The sequence below is a fragment of the Oenanthe melanoleuca genome, chromosome 3, assembly GCF_029582105.1.
Source record: "Oenanthe melanoleuca isolate GR-GAL-2019-014 chromosome 3, OMel1.0, whole genome shotgun sequence".
NCBI classification, from domain to species: domain Eukaryota; kingdom Metazoa; phylum Chordata; class Aves; order Passeriformes; family Muscicapidae; genus Oenanthe; species Oenanthe melanoleuca.
The window spans coordinates 65839985-65862341 of NC_079336.1; the positions used below are offsets into that span (position 1 = coordinate 65839985).

The 22357-nt window shown below is 34.8% G+C and overlaps 1 protein-coding gene across 1 annotated transcript in view; it reads right to left on the bottom strand.

Moving 5' to 3' along the window:
• The window catches only part of RYR2 (ryanodine receptor 2), a 416925-nt gene that overhangs the window by 139687 nt on the left and 254881 nt on the right, over positions 1-22357 (bottom strand). The window contains 17 exon segments of the mRNA XM_056487752.1: positions 340-415; positions 3098-3175; positions 3995-4132; positions 5202-5291; positions 5949-6027; positions 7388-7551; positions 8231-8371; positions 10430-10520; positions 11820-12040; positions 13689-13858; positions 15112-15232; positions 16407-16512; positions 16977-17163; positions 17829-17964; positions 19315-19418; positions 20596-20728; positions 21268-21382. Coding sequence (XP_056343727.1) covers positions 340-415; positions 3098-3175; positions 3995-4132; positions 5202-5291; positions 5949-6027; positions 7388-7551; positions 8231-8371; positions 10430-10520; positions 11820-12040; positions 13689-13858; positions 15112-15232; positions 16407-16512; positions 16977-17163; positions 17829-17964; positions 19315-19418; positions 20596-20728; positions 21268-21382 — 2150 coding nt within the window.

Consider the following 22357-nt stretch of genomic DNA (forward strand, 5'->3'; position numbering starts at 1 on the left):
AGCAATACAAATGAAATCATAGTCCATTGGGTAATAGTCTGAAAGATTAATGCTAGATGGAAAATGGATTAATGTGGCTTAAATTTATTTACAGCCTTTGAGTTTCCTTCCCTTGATATATCTGTATTGGTAAACTACTTAAACAAGAACAGTTATACTTGGTACAATAACAACGTTCAGGCACTAAAAATCACAGTTAAGAATAGATATTTCACTGTTTCTTCTTTGTCAATTTAAATTTGCTGTTCCTTTTTCTTCTTTTTAATGTTTTCTGAAATGTTTGATCTAAGGTACTCACAGAAAACTTACAATGCTGTAAATACCTATAGTTAACATTACCTTTTGCTTCAAGCTCCAGTTTCTTTTTCTTTGCCCATATGTTATGGTAGTTTTCAGCCATCATCTCAGCCATAGCCTTAGGAAAATGGAGAGCTTAGTAATATGGGTTGCAATGAATAACTCTCAAGAAGGACAAGTTTCTGCTTGATATTAAATAATAAGTTTTGTTCTCAGGGAAATTTAATACAATTCCACTGTAATGGTTCACTGGAAACAAGTTTTTACTGAAAAAATATTATATAGAATTTGGGTAGAATCAGCATGGGTACGAGTGAGGAACCTGGTGCTGAGAACCAGGTGCTTATTACAGAAAACAAGGAACCACAAACAAGAATAGTCTGGAAATAGTCCTGGGGTGTCAGATGGGAATTCATTCTCAAGACAAGGCCAAAAAGAACCCTCTGAAGGCACTCTCAAGGGAAAGAGAACAGCAAGCCAGAGGACTGAATCAGTATTTTTACTGCTGGCTGTGGCAAACTAATTATGAACCCACGGATACAGCTTCTTCTCTGTGGATACTGTGCTCATTTGTGTGACCACACTGTTAAAACCATCAACCACCTTAGAGAATAAATTAGTCTACATATCCTTCCTATAAAGCAAACTAACTCCTTCAGGCTGGTGGACTAAAAGCTAGACCCCAAACCAAGCAAAACAGTCAAGCTCTCCAGTGTCTACTTATGGGAAGTATTTCAACATGAAACAACTTTTTAAACCCACTTCTACTGTCCTCTTGGTTGTGTACTCTCTAACTGTACAGAGTGGTGGAATTTACTGCAGATGTCACTTTACATTTCTTTCATGAACCTACAGAAAGCTCCTCATATTCAGTAAGGATTTTGAGTAACAAGTATTTCTCAATATCAATTTCATATTCGTAAGAATACTCATGAATTCAGAAATCTTTCAGCCATATCTGTCTACAAGACAATTTGTTTCATGAACTTTTTTCTAGTGAATAAATTATGATACACTTCTGTTCTGTATGGTAGATGCCTTCTGTCATGCCCACTCTGATCCTGGTATTTTGACAATCCTAATTAGGGCCTTAAAAGGATGCACAGTAGTCTGTGTTTTCATAGCACCTAGCAAAGTAGAGCACTATTAAGATGTTTTTAGAGCAAGACCTAGCTGCTCATGGAGCTAGGATGTGACCAGGTGACTTAAGACCAAAGTCAGGTCTATTTTGCAGACCTACAGTTTAAGAAATGGTCATGATTCTTGCTAGCTAACCCTGAACTCCAATTTGAAAGATAGTAAACATTTTCTAAAATGTTCAAAATTACACATAGTTAATTTTTAAAACTCACCTCTCATTAACACCCAACATTTTTAGATGTTTCATCAATACATGTATCGGGACAAATAATAGCTGAAATTGCATTTTAATTGAATTTGTTTGGCCCTTAAGTAAAGGAGGATTCAAAGAAGACCTCTCTCCATAGGGCAAATGAATCACAAAGCCAACAAGATCTGACTTATGGCTAAGGGCTACCAAGGAAATACAAGTAATGTCTAGAGTTAGAGGGTACAGCATAAAAAAAATAAGCAAGGGACTAATAGAAGTTCCAATGCCCTTTCTATGTGACTTGTGACAGGATGGTTACTTTTATCTGGGCTTGCTTTACTGCATCATAATACTATGATGATGTGCACATCATGAGTTGTTTCATGAGAATTAAACAAAGTCTGCAAAGTCTTTTAACTATACTGAGTTTATACAGAGATTCAGTGTCATAATTGTAAGGAATCTTTGTCATCAATTTAAAGTAAGAACATAGTGGTAGAGGCAGTTATTCAGTTATCAGTTTTTTGAACTTTTTGGAATGATCAGCTCTACTGACATTCAATTGGCAGAAAATTCTTTTAATGCTAGTGAGCAATCTAAAACTGCTAGAACTATGAAACTGGAAACTGCAAGACAGAAATCAAGGAGTGGAAATCCATTGTGAGAATTTGTTTAGAGGTACAGTAGAGTACATACTGCACAGTTAGTCAATAATTTACTACCACTGCTTGTTTGCATTCTGGCAAAGCTCAGTATGGGGCAAAGTTAAGCCTGTGTTTCAGGACTCTGCTGTATCAGCTTTGAACACCATGTTGCCATCACTAGACTGGTAAAAACACTCACACTAACTAATTGAAAGCTATTTAGTATATGCCTACATTACATTGCAATTATACTCACAGGAAATTGTTAGGTGGTAAAACCTAGCACCATACTCCAGCAAACACCATGAAAAAAATCCTATCTAATGACAGGAACAGATTATCAACTAAAATATACTGGTCCAAATAACAGCAACCTACTGACACATCTGTCAAAATCCTACCCCCAATTCCTTCATTCTGTGTTCTCACAGTACTTAATGGCTTCTGATTCTTATACCTTTGGTTTAGAGAAAAAAAGAGCGTTGACAAAATGCTTTGGAAAGATGATGGACAAATGAAGGGGAAACAGAAAAATTTGATGCTGCTAGCTCTTCTAAACAGGATTCTCTTCAAAATGACAAATATTCACAAAGTGAACTGGGAAAATCAATCCAGGACTAAAGAAAATTTTGAAGGTTTTCAACATGTATTTTAAGAATCAAAGGATCAGAGAGCAATAATGAAAAAGACCAAAAAGCCCCCACCAAGCCCAAAGCATATCAAAACAGGTAATATTTGGTACCAGATTGTTTAAAATAAACTAGCAAAACAGAAAAAAATTAGGTTTTAAAACAAACCATAAGCATTTTAGGTGTTTCCGACTTACATGTAAGTCTCTGGAGAGGGTGACATTGCTCATGTCAATTGCTCGAGGAGTGTAACCATGGGCTGTATCTACAGAGATCTGATTGACAAATGTGCAAAACAGTGGAGTTATGCAAGCATTTAATATGAAAACGTTAACGTCAACAAGATACTGAAAGTAATTAAGAAATTTAATAAAAAGTCACTTGTAGATCTCAAGAGAGCAAAAGGATCTTTTGTGGCCAAGATGAAAATATACAAGGGGTGGTAAACTTCAGTGAAAATTAGGGAAAGGGCAACAGAGTTTGCACCCAAAGATGGATGGCCATCAGACATAAATCCCTTCCATTCTAATACAAATTTCATTTGAACTCATTTAGGGTTTGAACTTATTGTGGATGATGATGAAGCTATTATTAAATCTCTCCATTAGATTAGAGATTCTTTTTTTCTCAGCAGGCAAAATCTCACACAATCTACTTTAAGGTGAATTCAGGCAAAAATCAAACTTTTAATTTAGTTTTTCAACCCTATTTCTACACTTAAGACTAGAACTTTTAAATAGTTATCTTTTCCTTTCTGCCCCTCCTCCCCTCTCAGAAAATATCACCATTTTTATTTTTTCATTTTTAGTGTTTACATTTGCCAGAGGTTTGCTCATTACACTGACACAAATGGTCAAAGGAAGATAAAAAGTGACAGAGGTTCTCTGGATGACAAGTGTGGCTAGGAAAGGAGCATTGACAGCCTTTCCTCTATGGATTATACAGCAATAGACACCTCTTGCTTTAAAAACAACAGTGTCCAGGCTTTCTCCCTGCGTGTGATAATACAGAGCCATAAAAGTTCAAAGGCTTCCTTTCTAAAGGCAGTTATTATTACAAGAGAACAACACACAGTTTTTAGGAAAGTGGCTCACTTGGCTGGTTTGAGATATGCGGCGTGTCCGATTGTACAGCGCCATGGAATCTCCTTCCCGTGTTCTCTCAATCCGCCACCCCCACGCCAGCATGGTTTTTAGTGACTCTTTGATTGGCCATCGATAAATTTCTTTCTCCTAGAAGAATGGACATGTAATAATTAACTTGTTTATTATGTAGCTGTACAGAGCAAAAAGTAACTATTGGACTTTTTCCCTGGTTATACTGAGATGCAAAGAAATGTGGTGAATTCAACCATTATGGCTCAGGGTTATTGAAATGATGCAAATAAATCATAGGGATATTAAAATCTTTATTTATGATTTCAGAGGCAGAGAGAATTCTGGCCCTGCAGGAAGCTGATGATCTCAGGGATACCTGTGTTAATAGCATTCTCAAATATGAAATCAAGGCTGGAGCAGAAATTATCAGGGGTAATGCACTGTCTTATCTGCTACATGAACCAAAAAAACTTAATCATAGAATCATAAACAAGTCTGTGTTGGACGAGAACTCTGGATATCTTCTGCCTCTACCTTCTGTTGAGGTCAGATAAGGTACCTAACTGGGCTATCAAGATTAGGTTATCTAGGTCTTGCTGTGTCATGCAGGTCACCACCACCTCTTTGGGCACGTTATTCCATTGCTGTCAAGGTAAGAAGGATTTTTGGAATGAATTTCTGCTGAAGAAGCTTACACCCATTGCTTCTTGTCCTGTCACTGTAAACCCCTGTGAAGAGAATACATCCATCTTCTGGTACTAATGCTTAGGAACCAAGTCCCTATCTCCAGCAACTTTCTCTTCTGAATAAACCCAGTTCCCTCAGAATTGCTTAATTTATATCAAGTTCTCCAGATATCTAATCATCTTTGTGGTTTTCTGCTCTAGACCAAAGCCTAAACCTAAGTCTTCACTAAGCAAGAAGACATTCCTGTATGACCTTCCTGCAAAAATAGAGAGGCAACATCACACTTTGATTTCACCATAAGTTATGCCATGTAGTTTCAGCTATGTGGGAAAAAGTTGGAGTGGACCATTTATTATACAAGAAAACACTTCTATATATTTTCAGGATTTTGAGGAAGGCAACAACCACACATTAGTTGACATAGTGTTAATTTTTTTTTCTTAAAATGATGAAAAGACAAGGCAATACTTTCAGTGATATTTCAGCAACCCTGGATCAAGCATGAACAAATCCTTACCTTTTCAGACAGTAACTTATATTGTTTCATTAATGGTTGCACCTTTGCTGATTCAGAAAATGTTTCACCATAGGTCCACCCATTTGCAAACTGAAAACAGCAATAAGAAGGATAAAATGGGGATGTGCAAAAAATTATGAAAAAACACTTTTATTATTAGAAATTAACTGAATAATGCTTCAGCAGAGTTCTCTTAATTTTCTCAACATTTTCTCAATCAACATTTATATTATCTACAGATTAGGATATGAATCATGTAGCATGCCAACTTTTTGCAAAGTAAGAATTATCAAAGCAACCTGTCAACACACTTTTCCTTTCAAAGATTTTTATAAAGCAGAATACTGTGCTACAGTTGATGAATTATCTTTGAACACTGGACAAACAAAATACACAAATGCAAATAAAAAGGCTAAAGCGCTTATTTGAGTAAAAAAAAAAAAAAAAAAGAAAATTCAGGTCCATAAAGCTGTTAAACAATTAGCAAGTATATTGACTCAAAAGTCAGCACTAAAAATTACGAAATAATAAACACTACTTAAAAATACTAATATGCAATTAGATAACTTCCCCCAAATATATTTCAAGAAAATAGTATATCTCTATCTTACCTACATATCAATTTGTAGAATTGTGAAAAATAATAACATTCAGAATAAAATAATTTAAAGATTAAATTGATTCAAATTAAAAAAATTATTAAAATAAAAAAATAATATTTTTCTTTAAGAGGGATTTAGATTTTACCTTTTCCATTGACCATTTGTCATGAGCATGTTCTGCATATTTGTTAATGAAATATTCTAGCTTTTCAGGGATTGTAATGCTGAAAGTGAGAAGAAAATCAGCATTATATCACACAGGCTAAAAAAAAAATGGTTTTTTTGTAAAGAAAACTTCAAAAGAAATAACAAATAATGCACACACCCTTTCTTATGCTCTTCTACTCACATACAGTTTGCTCCAAGGCCCAATTAAATAAAGGAAGATATTTGAATTATTTCATGGGCACTGAATGACTACCACAGCTGTTGTAGGAATTTAACTTCTTTGAAATGTGTGTGCAGGGAAAAATCAACAATGAGACCAAGCACTAGTGCTTTTTATCCCATATTTTGTTAGTACTAAAGCCATAACTACAACCTATAATTTCAGAAATATGGTAGTAACTTATTGCACAGTCCATTATAAACTAAGTGTGCTAACAGTCCTTTTTGAAACATTATCTATTTCATATATTAAAAAAATGTTTCAAATACCAGTTGTTTAATTCATCAGCATTGCTACAAATGAAAGGGAATAACTACTTTTGATCACTCATGAAATAGTAATAGCTTCCCTACTAGTATAAAGAATTTCAGTGCTAGAGTGCCATCTACTGTGAAATTCAAGTCTGGATTTTCAGTCTTAATGTGCAAAAAGCAGAAATGTAAAACCAAACTATGTCAGAATAACAGTTTGCAAGAGCCTCACAGGCACAAAGGTCAGAAAACATTCATCCAGCACTGTCAGCAGGTTGTTTTCATTGCTTTATTTTTAGGGGAACTCTATTAATACAGATACAGTGCATAGTCATTCTTCTATCAGATTATTCTATACAAAGGGAAATGGCACACATGCTGTAGTCAAAAATCAGGGCAGAAAATTTCCATTCAGATACGTGCTTTGTCTGGCTAATATACTTTAAAAAGCAGGGCCAGAGTCTGACTGCCTAGACAGAATGAAGATTATTCTGCCCAATTCCCATTATTCATAGTAAGAAAGATTATATGAAGGTGCCATCAAACAATTTTCTGTAGGTACACTTCACACAAAATGGAATTAGTGTCTTGACATATGTTAATAATGACAGAGATGATGTAGACTTGTCTACTTTTTCAGCTCCTTAGAGCATGCTGCTTTGTTCACAGCACATTGCAAAGACATGCAATGACAATTGGATAGTTCTATCTCCTGGATAAAAATGCGTTAAAAATATTCTAAGTTGACCAAGAAATTAATGGTGTAACTTGCTAGTTATTGCTTTACTTGGTTTAAAATAAATACATAAATAAAAATATTAAGTTTCATAAAGTAAGTATTCAGAAGAGAAGCTTTAAGTTCACATCACACCAAACAACAGACTCCACCCCTCTTTTATACATTCATGGTCAAAAACCCCCAGGTGCAACAAAGTAATTCCTTACTTTGAGGTATCAACAGGTTGAGGATTAAAGTTCCCATCTGAATCCATTGAAGACTGTTTTTCCATCATATTGACATAATTTGTTTCCATATAATCTGGAGGTAAGGCCCCTGCAACTGCGCTCAGGCAGGGCAAAGCCAGTTTGAACAGCTCTTGTTCGTACTTCTGTGGAGCACACGGGACAGAAAGTGAGTCGTGAATGGGAACTTCCATCACCAGAGAAACTGATGAAACCAAGCAGACAGAGAATGGCTTGTGTACTCAGTGTGAAACTGAGTTTTTGTTCTGAAAGTACAGAAAACTGACTGTCTAAAGCAGAAAGTTAGATGCAAGTCTTAATCTTGCTCAACTAAATGGGAGAAGTGTTGACTTCACTGGTAGCAATGCTAACAGAGGAATATGCAAAGCATTCCTTAACACTTAAATCTGAAATTAAATTCATGAAATTTTAAGCAGGTTTGTTAAAAAGAGTGAAACAAGAATTTATGAACAACAAATACATACCAAGACATATTATTAAATTTCTGTTTAACATATAATTGATTCAAGGGTGCTGAAAGTACAACTACTAAACAGAAAAGTGTACAGATCTGTACAGATACACCTCAAGGTTACTGCTTTAGTGTTATAATTTTTAATTAGGAGATACAATGTTATACCTACATTAAATTAGAAGCTATAAGAGGAAGATTTATATTTAACAAAGCCTGTATTTTTTTCCTTCAAAGTGGATGATACAGTGTTGATATAAGATGAGTAAAAATTTAAAGAAATTAAAGAGATTAAAGAAAAAGGATTACACAGTAAGGATTTACGGTAATAGATGGATACTAAAAGTATTTACCTTTTGAGATAAAGCATCAAAAATACCCCAGAACAACTTTCTGGATAAATGAAGTTCTTCTTCTGAGGCAGCACCAAAGTTACCCCATCCACTTGGCAAACAATAATACTTCCAGCATCTTTCATAATGATTTGTCAGCAACTGAAACAGAACATATTTTGAAAGCAAACAGAAATATAACTGCTGAGGTTCTTGCATTCTGGCACTCAAACATTACATACAGGCTACTAGAAAAATTTCTATACTTTTATCAATAAACCATGTTGTATATGTGTTTTTTAAATCACTGGTGCATATACACCAAGAATGAGCAGTTTTTTCATCTTTGTTTCAACAGCATTTTGCAAAGCTTTTTGGAAAATATTGCAAGTCACAGTCAGTAGAGAGCTGACACAATTTCCTTTTTTCCAATCTGAACAAACATCAAGATGGAAAAATGCAGACATTTATAACATAAATGTGTTTATGTGCATAAATAAAGACAGGAATTAAAACAAAACAAAACCCCACATCTGATATGTAGAAGCAAGGATTTTGATAGCCAAAAATATAATCTTGATAGTGCACTGTTCTTTTACAATTTCAACAGATCAGGAAAAAAATCCCAAAACAATATGTCTGGTATATTTTCATGTTTTCATATTTAAATAATCTGTTAATATATATTTATTATTTAAATTGTTGGATGATTAAAGAAAAAATGCAGAGAAGAACTTAGATGCATATAAGATGTAAAAAGACAGAAGTTTTATCCTTTGTAGAACCACAGGAGTCTCAGAAATATGGGCTCTAAGAGTCAAATATGTATTTGAAAATATATTTTAAAACTATATTCAATTACTTAATGGTCGACAGGTTTGCTTTTGGACAACATGTGGACAACAAGATATATGAATATGTTTTTGAACCTATTCAATAGAGTAAAGGTAGGTTTATTCTTAGAGAAATCCCTGATGAAGCACTGAATATTATTTAAGAGGAAATAAAAATAAGATAGTCTTATTCCAAAATGTCTGAACTATATGGAATACAGGAGCAGCATCACAGATTTGCATACTGCTTAAAACCTGAGGCAGTTTTTAACTGTAGAAAGCAGCAAATGTATTCACAGTAGATAGCACTGTATTCTGATTCATCAATTTCTCCTCTCTTCCCATTCAAAATTACATTTTCAGATGCCTGATTAGCTCACAGCTGCCTCTTTACATTACTATAACTGGCTTGCCAGCACAAGTCTGTAAGGAATGCACACTACAATGCAATACTTTCAATCAGAAACACAGCAGATATGGGTAGGAGTCCCTTGTGAAATCACTGGAAATCAGTTTACTGTCAGTGAAACCTTTTAAAAGTTATAGATCTATCTTCAGATAAAGAGTTCAATTTCCTCATAAGCTTCTCTATGTCAAAAAACCTTTGCCCATGCTAACACCATGGTTCTCTTCACATCTGTATTCTCACAAAGCCTGAGTAGCCAAAAGTCCTTGGGAGGACTTCAGCAGCAGGCCCTGGCTTTGAGGTTAAAAATTTAAACTCCTCTTCTTATATCAGAGTTGTAGATGTGCTGATGTGCTCTTAAACCATAAAATATATTAAATAAGAAAATATTAACTATCTAATTGAAATCTGTGGTGGGAAAGCATTAAAAACAACTGCTGAAAAACAATAAGGAAGGTGTGGAACCAAATGTTTATTAAAACTGATAATAGCAATCTTTAAGGAATGTGTCAGCTCCAAAAGAAAAAAGCCCTCATTTTTCTTATGCATTAGGAACCAGAATAAAAAGATACAGCTAAACTTTTGGGAGCTGAAAACAAAATGCAACATTACTACTAAGCATTATTATTTAACAGATTTCCAGGCACCAACAACAGAAAAGGTGTCCTGTAAATTGTTATGTTTTGTGCATTGGATTCTGCACCCTGCCCCCAAGGTTTTTGCTATTCTGTTTTCACATGGGCTGAAACAGGAAATAATTAAAGGAGAAGCAAACATTAGACCCAGACTCCATAACTGCCTATGAATGGATGTAAATTAGACTGAATTTCTCCCAAAGCAACCATCTGTCTTAAAAGCTATGGTCTTAGGTTACTGCAGAGTGGAAATAACATAAAGATTACAGAGAATCTTCTCCATGCAACTCTTTTCTGTTGCATTCTGTTATAAAGAATGCTGCTGAATACTAATATTTACTTTTACCTTGAGAGGCATCTTAGCATGTTCATTTAACAGAGGAACATCAAACACTAGTCTCCTCAGCAAATGCTGCATCATGGAAGGTCGCAGCTGCCTGAAATCAGACAAACCACTTCAAAAGGGTGTACCAGCACAGTTTCACATAAATAATTGATACATATATTAAAGTAATATATCACTTTTATGCTGTTAAAATTATTCAAATGCATAAAATAATAATATTTTACTTGTGGCACTAGGGCACTAGGGGTCCAGTGGAAAGCAAATAAAGAAAAACTAAACTAAAAAAAAACCTACTAAACAAGCTGCAAATCAAATGCTTCAAAGAAACCAAGAAAACATCTAATCTACAAACAGAGAAAACCAGGGAAAGAAATACTGAATTTTCATTAGGTGTATTAGGATCACCATGCCCATGAGAAAAGGATGTAATTTTAATTTCTTGTAATATATCTCAGTGACTCTTAAAATGTCTTAGAAACTAATGAAGACATAAAAGCACTGGTTTCTTTAGAAGTGCTAAACAAGACACAGCAGTAGGCACCAACTTCAAGGACAGAAGAAATTGTTACAGTATGAATTTTAGAATGGCATGGACATAAAAGCTTTCCAGATAAATAGTAAAATCTGGTCAATTTTATTGGTTCCTATCAATGCAATATATATATTAAATGGTCATATCATATACCATTGAATGCGACATATTTTTTACACATTCTTTACAGCATTATAATATAAATGTCTGTCATTTCTGAGCACATTTCCACACTATGCAAAAAAAAAAAAGTCGTGGTGAAATACTAAAAAAAAAATACAAACCAAATCCTCTGGTAAACTGAAAGTCTAAATGTTAAGTGTAATTAGAACTTGCAATTTCTCATAATTGAGCCTGTGGATTTATGAAAAATTGGATAATAATCAACTGGTTTTGACCCTGCAGACACACAAAATCTGTCCCAAAGCTGTTCAATAAAGAGACATAACAATATGGAACACATCATAAATAAACCTCTAAATAGAATTAGATGTTACTGAATATCAACTACGAATCTGCACAGCTAAAATTATTTAAATGGCAATTCAGTGTAAGTATAGCTCCACAATTCCAGGGCTTTGTCTTTTTGCATCCTCTCAGTTCATCACCAAGGTTTTAATTTAAAAGATTTGGTCATGGCAGAATAACTGAGGACTGAATGAATGAGAACTGAGGACTGACTGGTGATTAATAAAGCTGCAAATTGAATACAGCATCTTAAAAACTAACACTATCATCAGATGGGGGAAAAAAATCTCAATTATATTACTGGTGGCATAGTTCTGCATTCCTGTATTATAAATATCACAGATTACTTTATCACTTAGCATTCCTGTACAGCCAGGAGTATTTTCTTACCCACAGATAGAGAGCAAGCACTCTTCAATGGAATCCCTCTGAGCTTTGGTGAGAGAGCACCCCTTTGAGAGTCTGTACACAGTGTGCAATAAGGAATCGATGAGGGAGGCATGGTGCTCCGTGCCAGCAAACAGAGGAGCACATCTGGTCAAGAGAGGCAAGACTGCTGTGCAGAGGTATCGGTTCAGAGCCAAAGCCATATCTGTAGCACTTAAAGCAGCCTGCAAATTAAACAGGACACAAATTAGACTTGTCTCATCAGTGTGGTTACAAATGAAAATAAATTGTTGGTTTTGTTCTGCAGTTATCAAGGGGGAAATTTCCAAAACGTAGAAATGAGGATATCATACCTACTGGAGCTAGATGCCTACCTTCTGCTGCTTTTAAAGTCTCATAGATAGCTTTTGTTATGTGTTTAATGTGGCCATTCAAAACCAAAATAATTTTCAAGATTACATTGAAGAATGTCACAGTTGCTGAACAGAATACTCCAAAATCAGGTAATACAAGTCATTATTTTTTGCTATGAACAAGGCCAAGTTCTATGTGAGTTAAAAATCCTCACCTGCTCTTTCTTAAATATCTGGCAGAAAAGGACCTGGGGTATTGGTCAACAGCTGAACATGAACTTGCGCCCAGGTGGCCAAGAAGATTGATGGCATCCTGGTTTGTATCAGAATAGTGGCCAGCAGGACAGTGATCATCCCCTGCACTCAGCAGTGGTGAGGCTGCACCTCCAATCTCCAGCTCTGGGCCCCTGACTTTAGGAAAGACATTGAGGGGCTGGATTGTGTCCAGAGAAGGGCAATGGAGCTGGTGAAGGGTCTGAAACACAAGGCCTGTGAGGAGCAGCTGAGAGAGCTGGGGCTGATAATCTGGATAAAAGGAGGCTCAGAGGAGACCTTATCCCTCTCTACACCTGCCTGAAAGGAGGGTGTAGTACATGTCAGACTCTTCTCCCAAGTAATGAGACAGAACAGGAAGAAATGTCTGCAAGTTGCACAAGGGAAGGTTTAGATTACATGTCAGGAAAAATTTCTGCACAGAAAGGGATATCAAGCTTTGGAAGAGGCTGTCCAGGTAAGTAGTGGAGTCATTATATATATCTATATCTATATATGTATATGTATATATATTCCAAAGAGTGGATATGGCACTTTAGTGTATGGTTGAATGGTGAATATGGTGATGGTGCTAGGATGTCAGATGGACTTCATAATCTTAGAGGTCTGTTCTGACTTTAGCAATTGTATCATTCTATGATTGTAAATAACAACATCATTATTTCCAGAAAAAAAAAAGTTGTCATAAAAGGTTAAATAGGAAAACCAAATTTAGTGTCTTAGCCCTCATAATAGCTCTCTAAATCTAAGCTTTCTGGACCAAGACAGATAAAAGAAATTAGATGGAAATAAGACTCACAGGGGGAAAAAAAAAAAGGCAGCAACATTGAGGAGGAGCTAAAATAGAAATGTAGTCATTTTCTAAATAAGTGTAGGAGTCCCTAACAAATGCACAGAGATGAACACTTCCTGTCTATCTCTGGAAAGAGGCTGCCAGTCACTTCTTCCCAGCTGCTTCATTGGCAGCTCACCTGATTTTGCTTCCATAGCACAAGCTCAGAAAGTCTCCTGGGGAAAGGCATTGCATCTTTTATAGATAAGGGTATCAGTGCAAGCTCTCAAAAATGAGCATTACACTGGATGATGCATCTTCAAGTATTATCAAAGCTCAGAAGCAACATGCACTTCAGTAAGGATTTGAGAAATGCAGAAGATAAGACAGAAAAAATGCTTTTTCAAGGAATGAAAAACGCTGTAGTGCTCAATAAGGTAAGAGAACCAAAATAAAACAGACTGAAACCCTTACCATATCTAATGAGGCAGCTGCACGGAGGTCTGGCAGAAAGCCAACTTCAAGAAGGTGTAGAAGAAAATCCTGGTCCTCAATTCCATAGACCCTGTCAAGGAATAAAACCATGGCTGCCTTGTGATCTGGGCAAAACCCCGCAGACATGTCAGGTTCCACCACAGTACCATCTAAAAGGAAGAAATAAGACTTCAATGACAAGGATCCTTCTCCATCAGCAGACTAGGCAGTCATGCTGCTACCTGTCAGAGCTTTTGAGTCTCTGTTAACACCTAGGCATCTTCCCCACATTTTTGTTATACAAAGAAAACATATTTGCAGTTAAATAAAAAAGAATCTGTGAGACAATTTATACCCAGAGACCTCAAAGTCCCTGCATGTTTTTCTGTTTGTGGTTTTTATATTAAGAGATTCTTAACAGTTGATATTCTAAATGCTAAGTATCTAAAATATAATAATTAACCCACATAACTTCCTAGTTCTCAGCAGAAGAAGATGGAAAGTAAAAATTACAAGAATGCTTCATCAGTGATCCTGGAAGTGCAGCACTGGTGAGCATGTCTTTAAAGTATGACAAAGAATTAAGAAAGTGCTAAAAATCCTATCTATCCCAAAACTTTCATAATATCTGAAAGGAATTCATTGAATATTTTAATATTTCGGTACATTCCTTCTGGAAGGTAAACAAGCACTTTTGTATCTATGAGGTATAGTTTGCTATTGAGATCTCACCTATAGGTCTATCCCTATTTGGAACATAAATAAGTAATAGTAAAATAGACTGATTGATCTTTTTATCTCTTCTACTGTAACCTTTTGGAAAGCCTTGTGCTGTGAGTGTCTAAACAACCCAGGTTGCATTTATAATGTTTTCTCAAAAAAGCAGAGGCAATCCCTTTCGCTTTTATACAGGTGCTCACAGAGCTCCCACTCTTGCAATCAATTATACATAGGCAGGAAAAACAGAGAAATGCATTTGCCTATGTATGTGACACCTATCTCTTCACCACAGTTGCTGGAGAACAACTCTGGTGTCTTAGTAAGATCTGCTAGAAACAATTGATAGGGTTAGAAAAGCAAGAGCTAAGGATTATGTTATTGAAAAATGAGACTGCTGTATTTTAAGATAGTTCTGAAACCAGAAAGCATACATTTTAAAATTTCTTTTCAAAGTTGTAATAGATTTCCATAATTCAGTTTAACAGAATTTGTATCAGTGATTTAGGGGTACACAGAACTGTTGACTACATCATGGAGAAAGGTTTTTGAAGCATATATAGAATACACATGACCTATCTTTAATTCACGTAATAGCTGAAATTCTGTAACATTTTTAAATGCTGAAAAAAGTATGAGTGTCAATATGTCAGTAAATTGCAAATCATAAGAATAGGATGGGAAAAAAAATGTAGAAAAATCTTACCTTTTGCTATGGTTGGCATGTGGAAAGCAATGCTGATTACTCCCACCAAATCTTCAAGTGGAATCAAAGACCGTAGAATTGATCTGATTCTAATGGCTTCCCCTTTACCAGCATGGATTAGCTAAGAAAAAAGACAATTAAAAATTTAACACTATCTTCTTTTTTATCTTTTTTACAAAAGAATAACTGCTCTCAAAATTGCATTATAATTAACAATGGAAATTTCATGAAATCTGCATTGATTTGCTGTAGTAAGAATGCAAATGTAGAGTCTAAAACTCTACATGTTTTCTTATTAAATAAAACAAAGTTCATTTTCAGAACAGAAATTAGGTAAAGCTGGTGAACAAAGCCTTAAAGTGCAGCAGCATATGGTGGGAGGTGTGGGGAGGAAAACAAAAGCAGATTTTCAGATTGAAAAAATTAGGGGTTTTGTCCTGGTCAAATTGGACATTTTCAAGTATCTCAATTTAAAAAAAAAAAAAAAAAAAAAAAAAAAAAAAAAAAAAAAAAGGCAGCAAGACAGGGAGAAAAAAAGACATGTTGTTAAAGCAAATGAAAAAGGTATTCATACACTGACCTTATTAAATACATATATCTCTCCTCTCTCAAGTTATCAAGCCCTGCACAAATTTGATACTTATCTACACTAATGCATATTAATCAGGGCACATTTCAGGATGAAATGAGAAACTACGTATAATTAAATTTCTGAAGAATAATAATGTATATAGAATCGTAAACAACAAATATATTAAAACAGTTTAAATCTCTTATAAAATAAGAGGTAAAGTTTTTATGCCTGAAATAGTGTCATATTTCTTTTGAGAAGGTTTGTCAGTTTGAATAGATTTTGAGGTATTAATGTGTATGTCCAAGTAACATGCTTACCCCTACATTTTAAAAGAACACCCTATAATATTTACATTTTTACATTCATTTTTAAAAAGGCTGTTTAAAATAAGGATATTAATAATAAAACCTTAGTTTATAAAAAGTATATCACTCTACGCCATCGCAGCAAATAGGGACCTTTGAGGAATTCTGTTGTCACAATGGACAGCCAAAAAAATAAATCAAGGGAATAATTCCTTTACAAAGAACAGCTTCTGAGCGTCTTTTTTATCCACTGCCAATCAGTAGAACAAGACATTATGTTGACTAAGATACTATGTAGCCACAGCACTGCTTTAGTACCTGATAACATGATACTAAGAAAAAAAAAGAATGGCAAACCAGTGATCAGTAAAACAACTGTGCCTTTACCTTCCAGTGTATGAAGACAAAAAACTTACATGAATTTCAGGGGCACAACGTCCTAAGAGATCAATCAAGGCAGCATAAAAGGTCATGATTGCATTTCCCATGTGAATAGTGTCATCCTCTTGTTCTTCTATTTCACTGTAATTAATTAGATGTTAGAACAAAAAAAAGATTAAAAAGAAAACCACCAAAAAAAAATCACAAAAAATGTTTTTAACCACAGTAATAAATATAGAAAGCCTGTTAACAAATGGACTTACAGCAGACCAAAGCAGAATATATTTTGTCCCTAAAAGATTTTAGCAACATCTCCTTTGTAACCACTGGTACCATTTATCTGTCTCATTTTGCATCAGTGGAGTGACTCTTAATGAAATGAAAAAGAACAAACAGAATTCTAGAGATGTCTTAATACTTAGAAAGAGTTACTTAATACTGCAGAGGAAGCATTTTAGCAAAAGACAAATCCCTCTCCGACACAGAATCCAAGGAAGAATGAACGGATAATTCACATGCTAAAACCAAAAAAGTCATTTCACGTCTAAGATTACAAAACAAATAAACAAATATCATGACAATGTGAGCAATTCTGCTGCACCTACAGGGTTTTACTAGATCCATTACCTGGGGAAGGCCCATCTCTCGTTCGGTCCTCTGATATTTGTATTGCCTCCTCCATGGCAGCAAGCAGCCCATTGCCTCCTTCTCCTCTTAGAGCAGGACCAAAACATTCAGGCCGGTGAATAAGCAGTCTGATCATCACATTAGCATTCTCCTCCACACTCTCTCCTGCCACACAGAACAAATACCCAAATACAAGATTATATCAAAAGAGTTCTGAAATATAATCAGAAAAAGGTACACAAAAGAACAGAATGCATAGATACTTTTTACTACCAAAGTTTAAATATCACTGAAGAGTTACATAAACACACATCTCTTATATTACTGCAATGAAATGAAAAAACGTATAGAAAAATAAAATAAAACACACTTTAATTCAATATTGATTAGAGCCAAGGAGTTAACTATCCAGTAAAGGATATTTAAAGCATCACTGAAACTACTAAATTTTAGTAAAGATTCAGTCAAGTGCAAAGGTTAATAAAGGGACCAATATAATTACTTGAACACTAAACCCGGACTATCTAAATCTTCATAAATAGATAGGGGTTTGGCTCTGCATCAACCATGAATTTATCACAAGACTCTCTGCTCTACTTCTAAAGGAGACATGGGCATTTTAAAAACCAAAGCTGGATCCAAAAATCGGGGCACTAGATGCCCATTTCACAAGTCATATAAGTTAATGAATGTGTCTTGAATAATTCTACTCTTTCTGCAGGTTCTTTGAATGCACAGTAACTCACCAAGTTGGCTTGTATTACCATTTAAAATTACAATCTTATTTGGATATTGGAGGAATTTATAAAATGTTTAGACTTCTACTCTACCATTACAAAAAACAGCAAAACGAAGGAAATCCAAATATCGTTCTCCTTCAACTGAGTTCCATCCAATGTCTGGGTAGCCTTTACAAATCAACAAAGGACAACTCTGCAACCCACATCCAGCCAAGTAGCGAACCACCTAAAGCAAAGTAAGATGAAAAAGATATTAATGGTGAAAAAGAAGAGAAGTGCAGCTTCAAAGGGAAGCATCCTCATACATTGTCAGGATATGGTATCCGCAATCTCTTATTCCTGACAGAACCGTATCATGCTTTGGGCAAATCACCCTCTTTCTCATTCACTTTTCCAGTCTTTTCCTACTCCTGCCATGAACTGCAAGACCTATTTGTCTCAATTCCATCATTTCTCTCTCTAGAATTATGCTTTGCTATCTGTTACCTCATTTCTCTTGCAACTCTGAGCATTTACAAATTAGTCAGTTTTGCAATATTCCCCAACCACACACCAGCCATAATTGAAAACACATCTTTTCTTTTATAAAGAATAAAAGGTCTATTCTTTTATTTTGACCATTCATTTTCACTTGCCTTTTTTTCCCCTTTCATTTTTAAACACACAGCAGTAACACTCCCTGTAATTCAGGACTATAGGCTCAGTAGTAGTTTTCAGTTGGCCCTTTCCTTTCTGAACTCTAAGAATTCTAAGCATAGACTTTAGCCAGTTTGGACAGCTTCTTCTTGCTGAGTGCCTATAAGAATGGTAAGACTGAAACTGTCTTTATAAACACAAATGGTCCATCTTCCTATTCCAAGAAAGGAACATCTGCACTTTTATTACTCTTGACAGATGTTTTCCTATGAAGATCATATCATCTCCAGAATGTAAGGTCTTCAAAAAGAAATTGGATATTGCAATTCCTCTGTCTTTTCTTAAGAAAGTTTTTAATGTCAACCTTGAATCTCTTTCCATTATTTAACCTGCTTTTTTTATCCATTGCTGACAGAGTAACTATTATCCTATTCCTCCTCGTAGCAGCAATTTACACATACTACACAATTGTCACAGGTTCTCTTGAGTGTTTTATTCTTTAGTGCAATTAATTCAACTTTCTTCAACTTTTCTGAAACAGGTTTAAATGTTAGGGGAAAATATGACTGATATAGACACATATCTTTATGAAAATTTGTCATATACTGTAACAAATTGTCACAAAGTTCCTAACAACTCCTATTGTCTTATGTCACCACTGCATGTCACCATTCAAAAGAACAACAAAGAAAGATTTTAGCAACAAATTTTTGTTGGATATGGACTCCACTAGTGCAAAATTAAGAGCTGCCCTTGAAGCAATTCCACAAACTCAGTTCAACTCTTCAAATCACCAGCAGAAAGAACAACCCACCAGATTCTCAGTCTTCCCCTGAAAAGTACCAGAATCTCCCATATAATCTTGGATTTTGCTGTCTCCAACAAAGGAGTATCTTCTCTCCACAGCAGAAATAAAATGCTTGATGAGGAAGATACCAACCTTCTCCAGATCAGGCTCCCTTAAAGCCAGAGCAAGTTCATTGTTATCCATTACAGATGCTGCAGCAACATCCAAAGGAGTTGACCCTCGCATAGAAGGGGAGGCTGTTAAAATAACATTTAGTTTTAATAAACTTTAATAGATTTCATAAACCTCAACAAATTCATAGGAAATGCATTAACTTTTTTTTAACAAGATGCAACATTTTGTCATTAGTTAGCACATGATTATAAATATATAATTTATACATCTCAGTTTATAGTAAATCATCCTGCACTTGCACGAAATTTAACACTGATATGAAATGAAAATACAATATGAATATTCAAGCTAAAAGCAGCTTGTCTTACACATTCCTCTTCTCATCATATATTTTGTTTAATGATCTCATTCTCATTTTCCTAACAGACACAACTCTGTTTTGAGAAAAATGCAGTAATTATTTTATGCCTCATACACAGACACACCACCAAATCCATTGAAATAAAAAATATCTTTATGTTTTAAAATATAATATTATAAGTTATGTATTTCTTTTAAAAACGGCAGTAAATACAGCATTAAGAAAATCTAAGGTTTTCATATTGACACTCCAAAGGCATTTGATCTGGGATCTTCCTCTTCAAAAAGATTTTGAGTTTTTGCTTCTTTTCTGTGCCTTTACATTAATACATCTGTGATCATTTAAAAAATTACCATGATGATTCCTGTATTCCTGACATAATGTCAATTTCAAGTACTAAATTAAATAAGGATAAATGTATTTTCTCTACAACATTTCAGGCAAGAAAAGGAAAGTAAACATGTTTAAGAAATTTTCAAGGTTCATTTCTGGGCATCTCATCGTGCAGCTAATGAAGCAAATGAGTTCTGTGTTTCTCCCACTGCCACAGCTGTATATTGACCAATATACAGAAAAAAAGTGTAGGGCTGCAAGTTTGAGCAGTGAGAGGTAAGCCCTAATGAAATGCTGCCAAAACTTATTAACGATTCTCTTTGTAAAAACAGGAATATATTCTGTCCCTCAAAATTAGCACCAGTAACCACTAAGTCTCTCTGAAGAGAGACTTCACATACAACAAAGTGTACTAAATTAGCTCATCTTAATGCTGCTGTCAGGGGAGTTTAGAGTTAGCAGTACAGTTAATGAAGGTATTTTGCACTGGAAATAGGAAAAACTTCAATACATAGTGAGAAAGCAGAGGGATGCAGAAAAATACAGGTGGCTTCATATATAAATCAGCAGGAAGTTTTAAATATTATTTTAAAAGCAATACTTACCAAGGCCAACACTGCTGTTTTCCAATAAATAGCTAAGATGATCAAACATAGCTTTTTGATTCTGCCTGCTGATGCGACAAAAATAACATAGAAAACGACAGCAGTTTGCCACCATCTTTGGGAAAGTGATTTCCTAAGAAGCAAATAAAAACAGACTGAATTTCAAACTCTAATACAGACATACAACAGGCAAAGGAGCATTTACATAAAGCCATTTAACATTATAATACGTAGGTGTTGTACTCATTGCCCCTCAGGGAAATTAACTGCTTAGGTTTGTCATCAGAATCAACAGGACTTTCTCATCTAGTTAGCAACATCTTAAGCTTTAAAAACTAAAGCTGGGATCACCCAAAGATTCTAGATTCAAACATGAAAGGTGTATACTCAGCTTCATAGATAATAAAAATAGTTAATAAAAAGATCTCTCCTTTAAAATATAATAAGCACAGGAAGTGCTACAGTTTTTCTGAAATTACAATGCTAATAATACCTCTTCCTCTGGAATGGAAGGACAGATTCTCCTAAAGAAATTAGTCAACTATTATGTTAATGGAAATTAATAAGAGGTTATGATCCCAGTACTGCCAGCGACAGCTTAGCACCTTATAGAAAAAAGCTTTGAACAGCTCTATCTTAAACTCTCTGCCTTCTAACAGTGAATTGCTTTACCTTGGATTCTCCTCCACCAAGCACGTTCACCATCACTTCCATGACAGTTTCATGCATGCCTAAAGCTCTCATGAGATTTGGATGTTGGTAAAATACTTTATTATTCATGATGTCTCTACAGGAAAACAAAATAAAAACATTTTATGGACCAGTAGTTTACCTATTATGTTATTTGCAAAGCTGATTTACTGTGCAATTTTTCACCACCTCCTGAAATAAAGTTGCCTCAGGGACTTTTCCCTGAGTTTCAATCTCTCCTGTCTATTTTTCTATGCACATTGTGGAAGAACATGACCTTTGTTTTCCCACAATATAATTAGTGCACCCCTTGTTTACACTGGACTAGAAAACTCTTCTATTTTCATTAGGAATTCCATTCAGACCTAAAACTATGTTCTGACAATAGCATCATCAAAACTGCTATATTATTTTAAATTTTCAATTCAATTTTGAATTATTTTTTGACATAAAATCCTTTTTAGATTATTAAAATGTTGAGACATTTGCTATCTGCCATCGAAAGCAATAAAAAAAATCCTAGTGGTAAGAGGTATCCAGCAATCTTCTAAGTGTCAAAATCAGAAACACAAAAATATTATTCATGAGTTACTTTTCAGCAGAACTCTACCACATATTTCATCAGAACAGATTTACATATTTAAAATCAGACTTTAAGATCATAAAGTCAATATTTTATTTGACATGGTATATCCAATGTCTAGCTTAAAGAGTAATTAAATTTCTAAAAACTATAATTAGCCTTGAAATCAAATACAACCATAAATAACTGTGAAAGCAATTAGGCCATGGGAGAAAAGGATTAGCAGGTCACTAGAGAAAATACTGTTGGCAACTGTTCAAATTTCACTGTACATTTTAAACAGTCTTTTTTTTTTTTCTCCTTCATGACCTAAAACTCCTTCACTCAGGCAAGAAAAAGCCTTTTAAAAGATGAGATGTGAAGAAAACTATGAGTTTTTGACTCCCAGTAGCTTTTTTCCCAAAACCTAAAACCGAACTTCGTATCAGTGATGATGCCTCCAAAAGCTGTCTCATCTCCTTTCTGCAGTAATGCTTCAGGCTTGGAAAA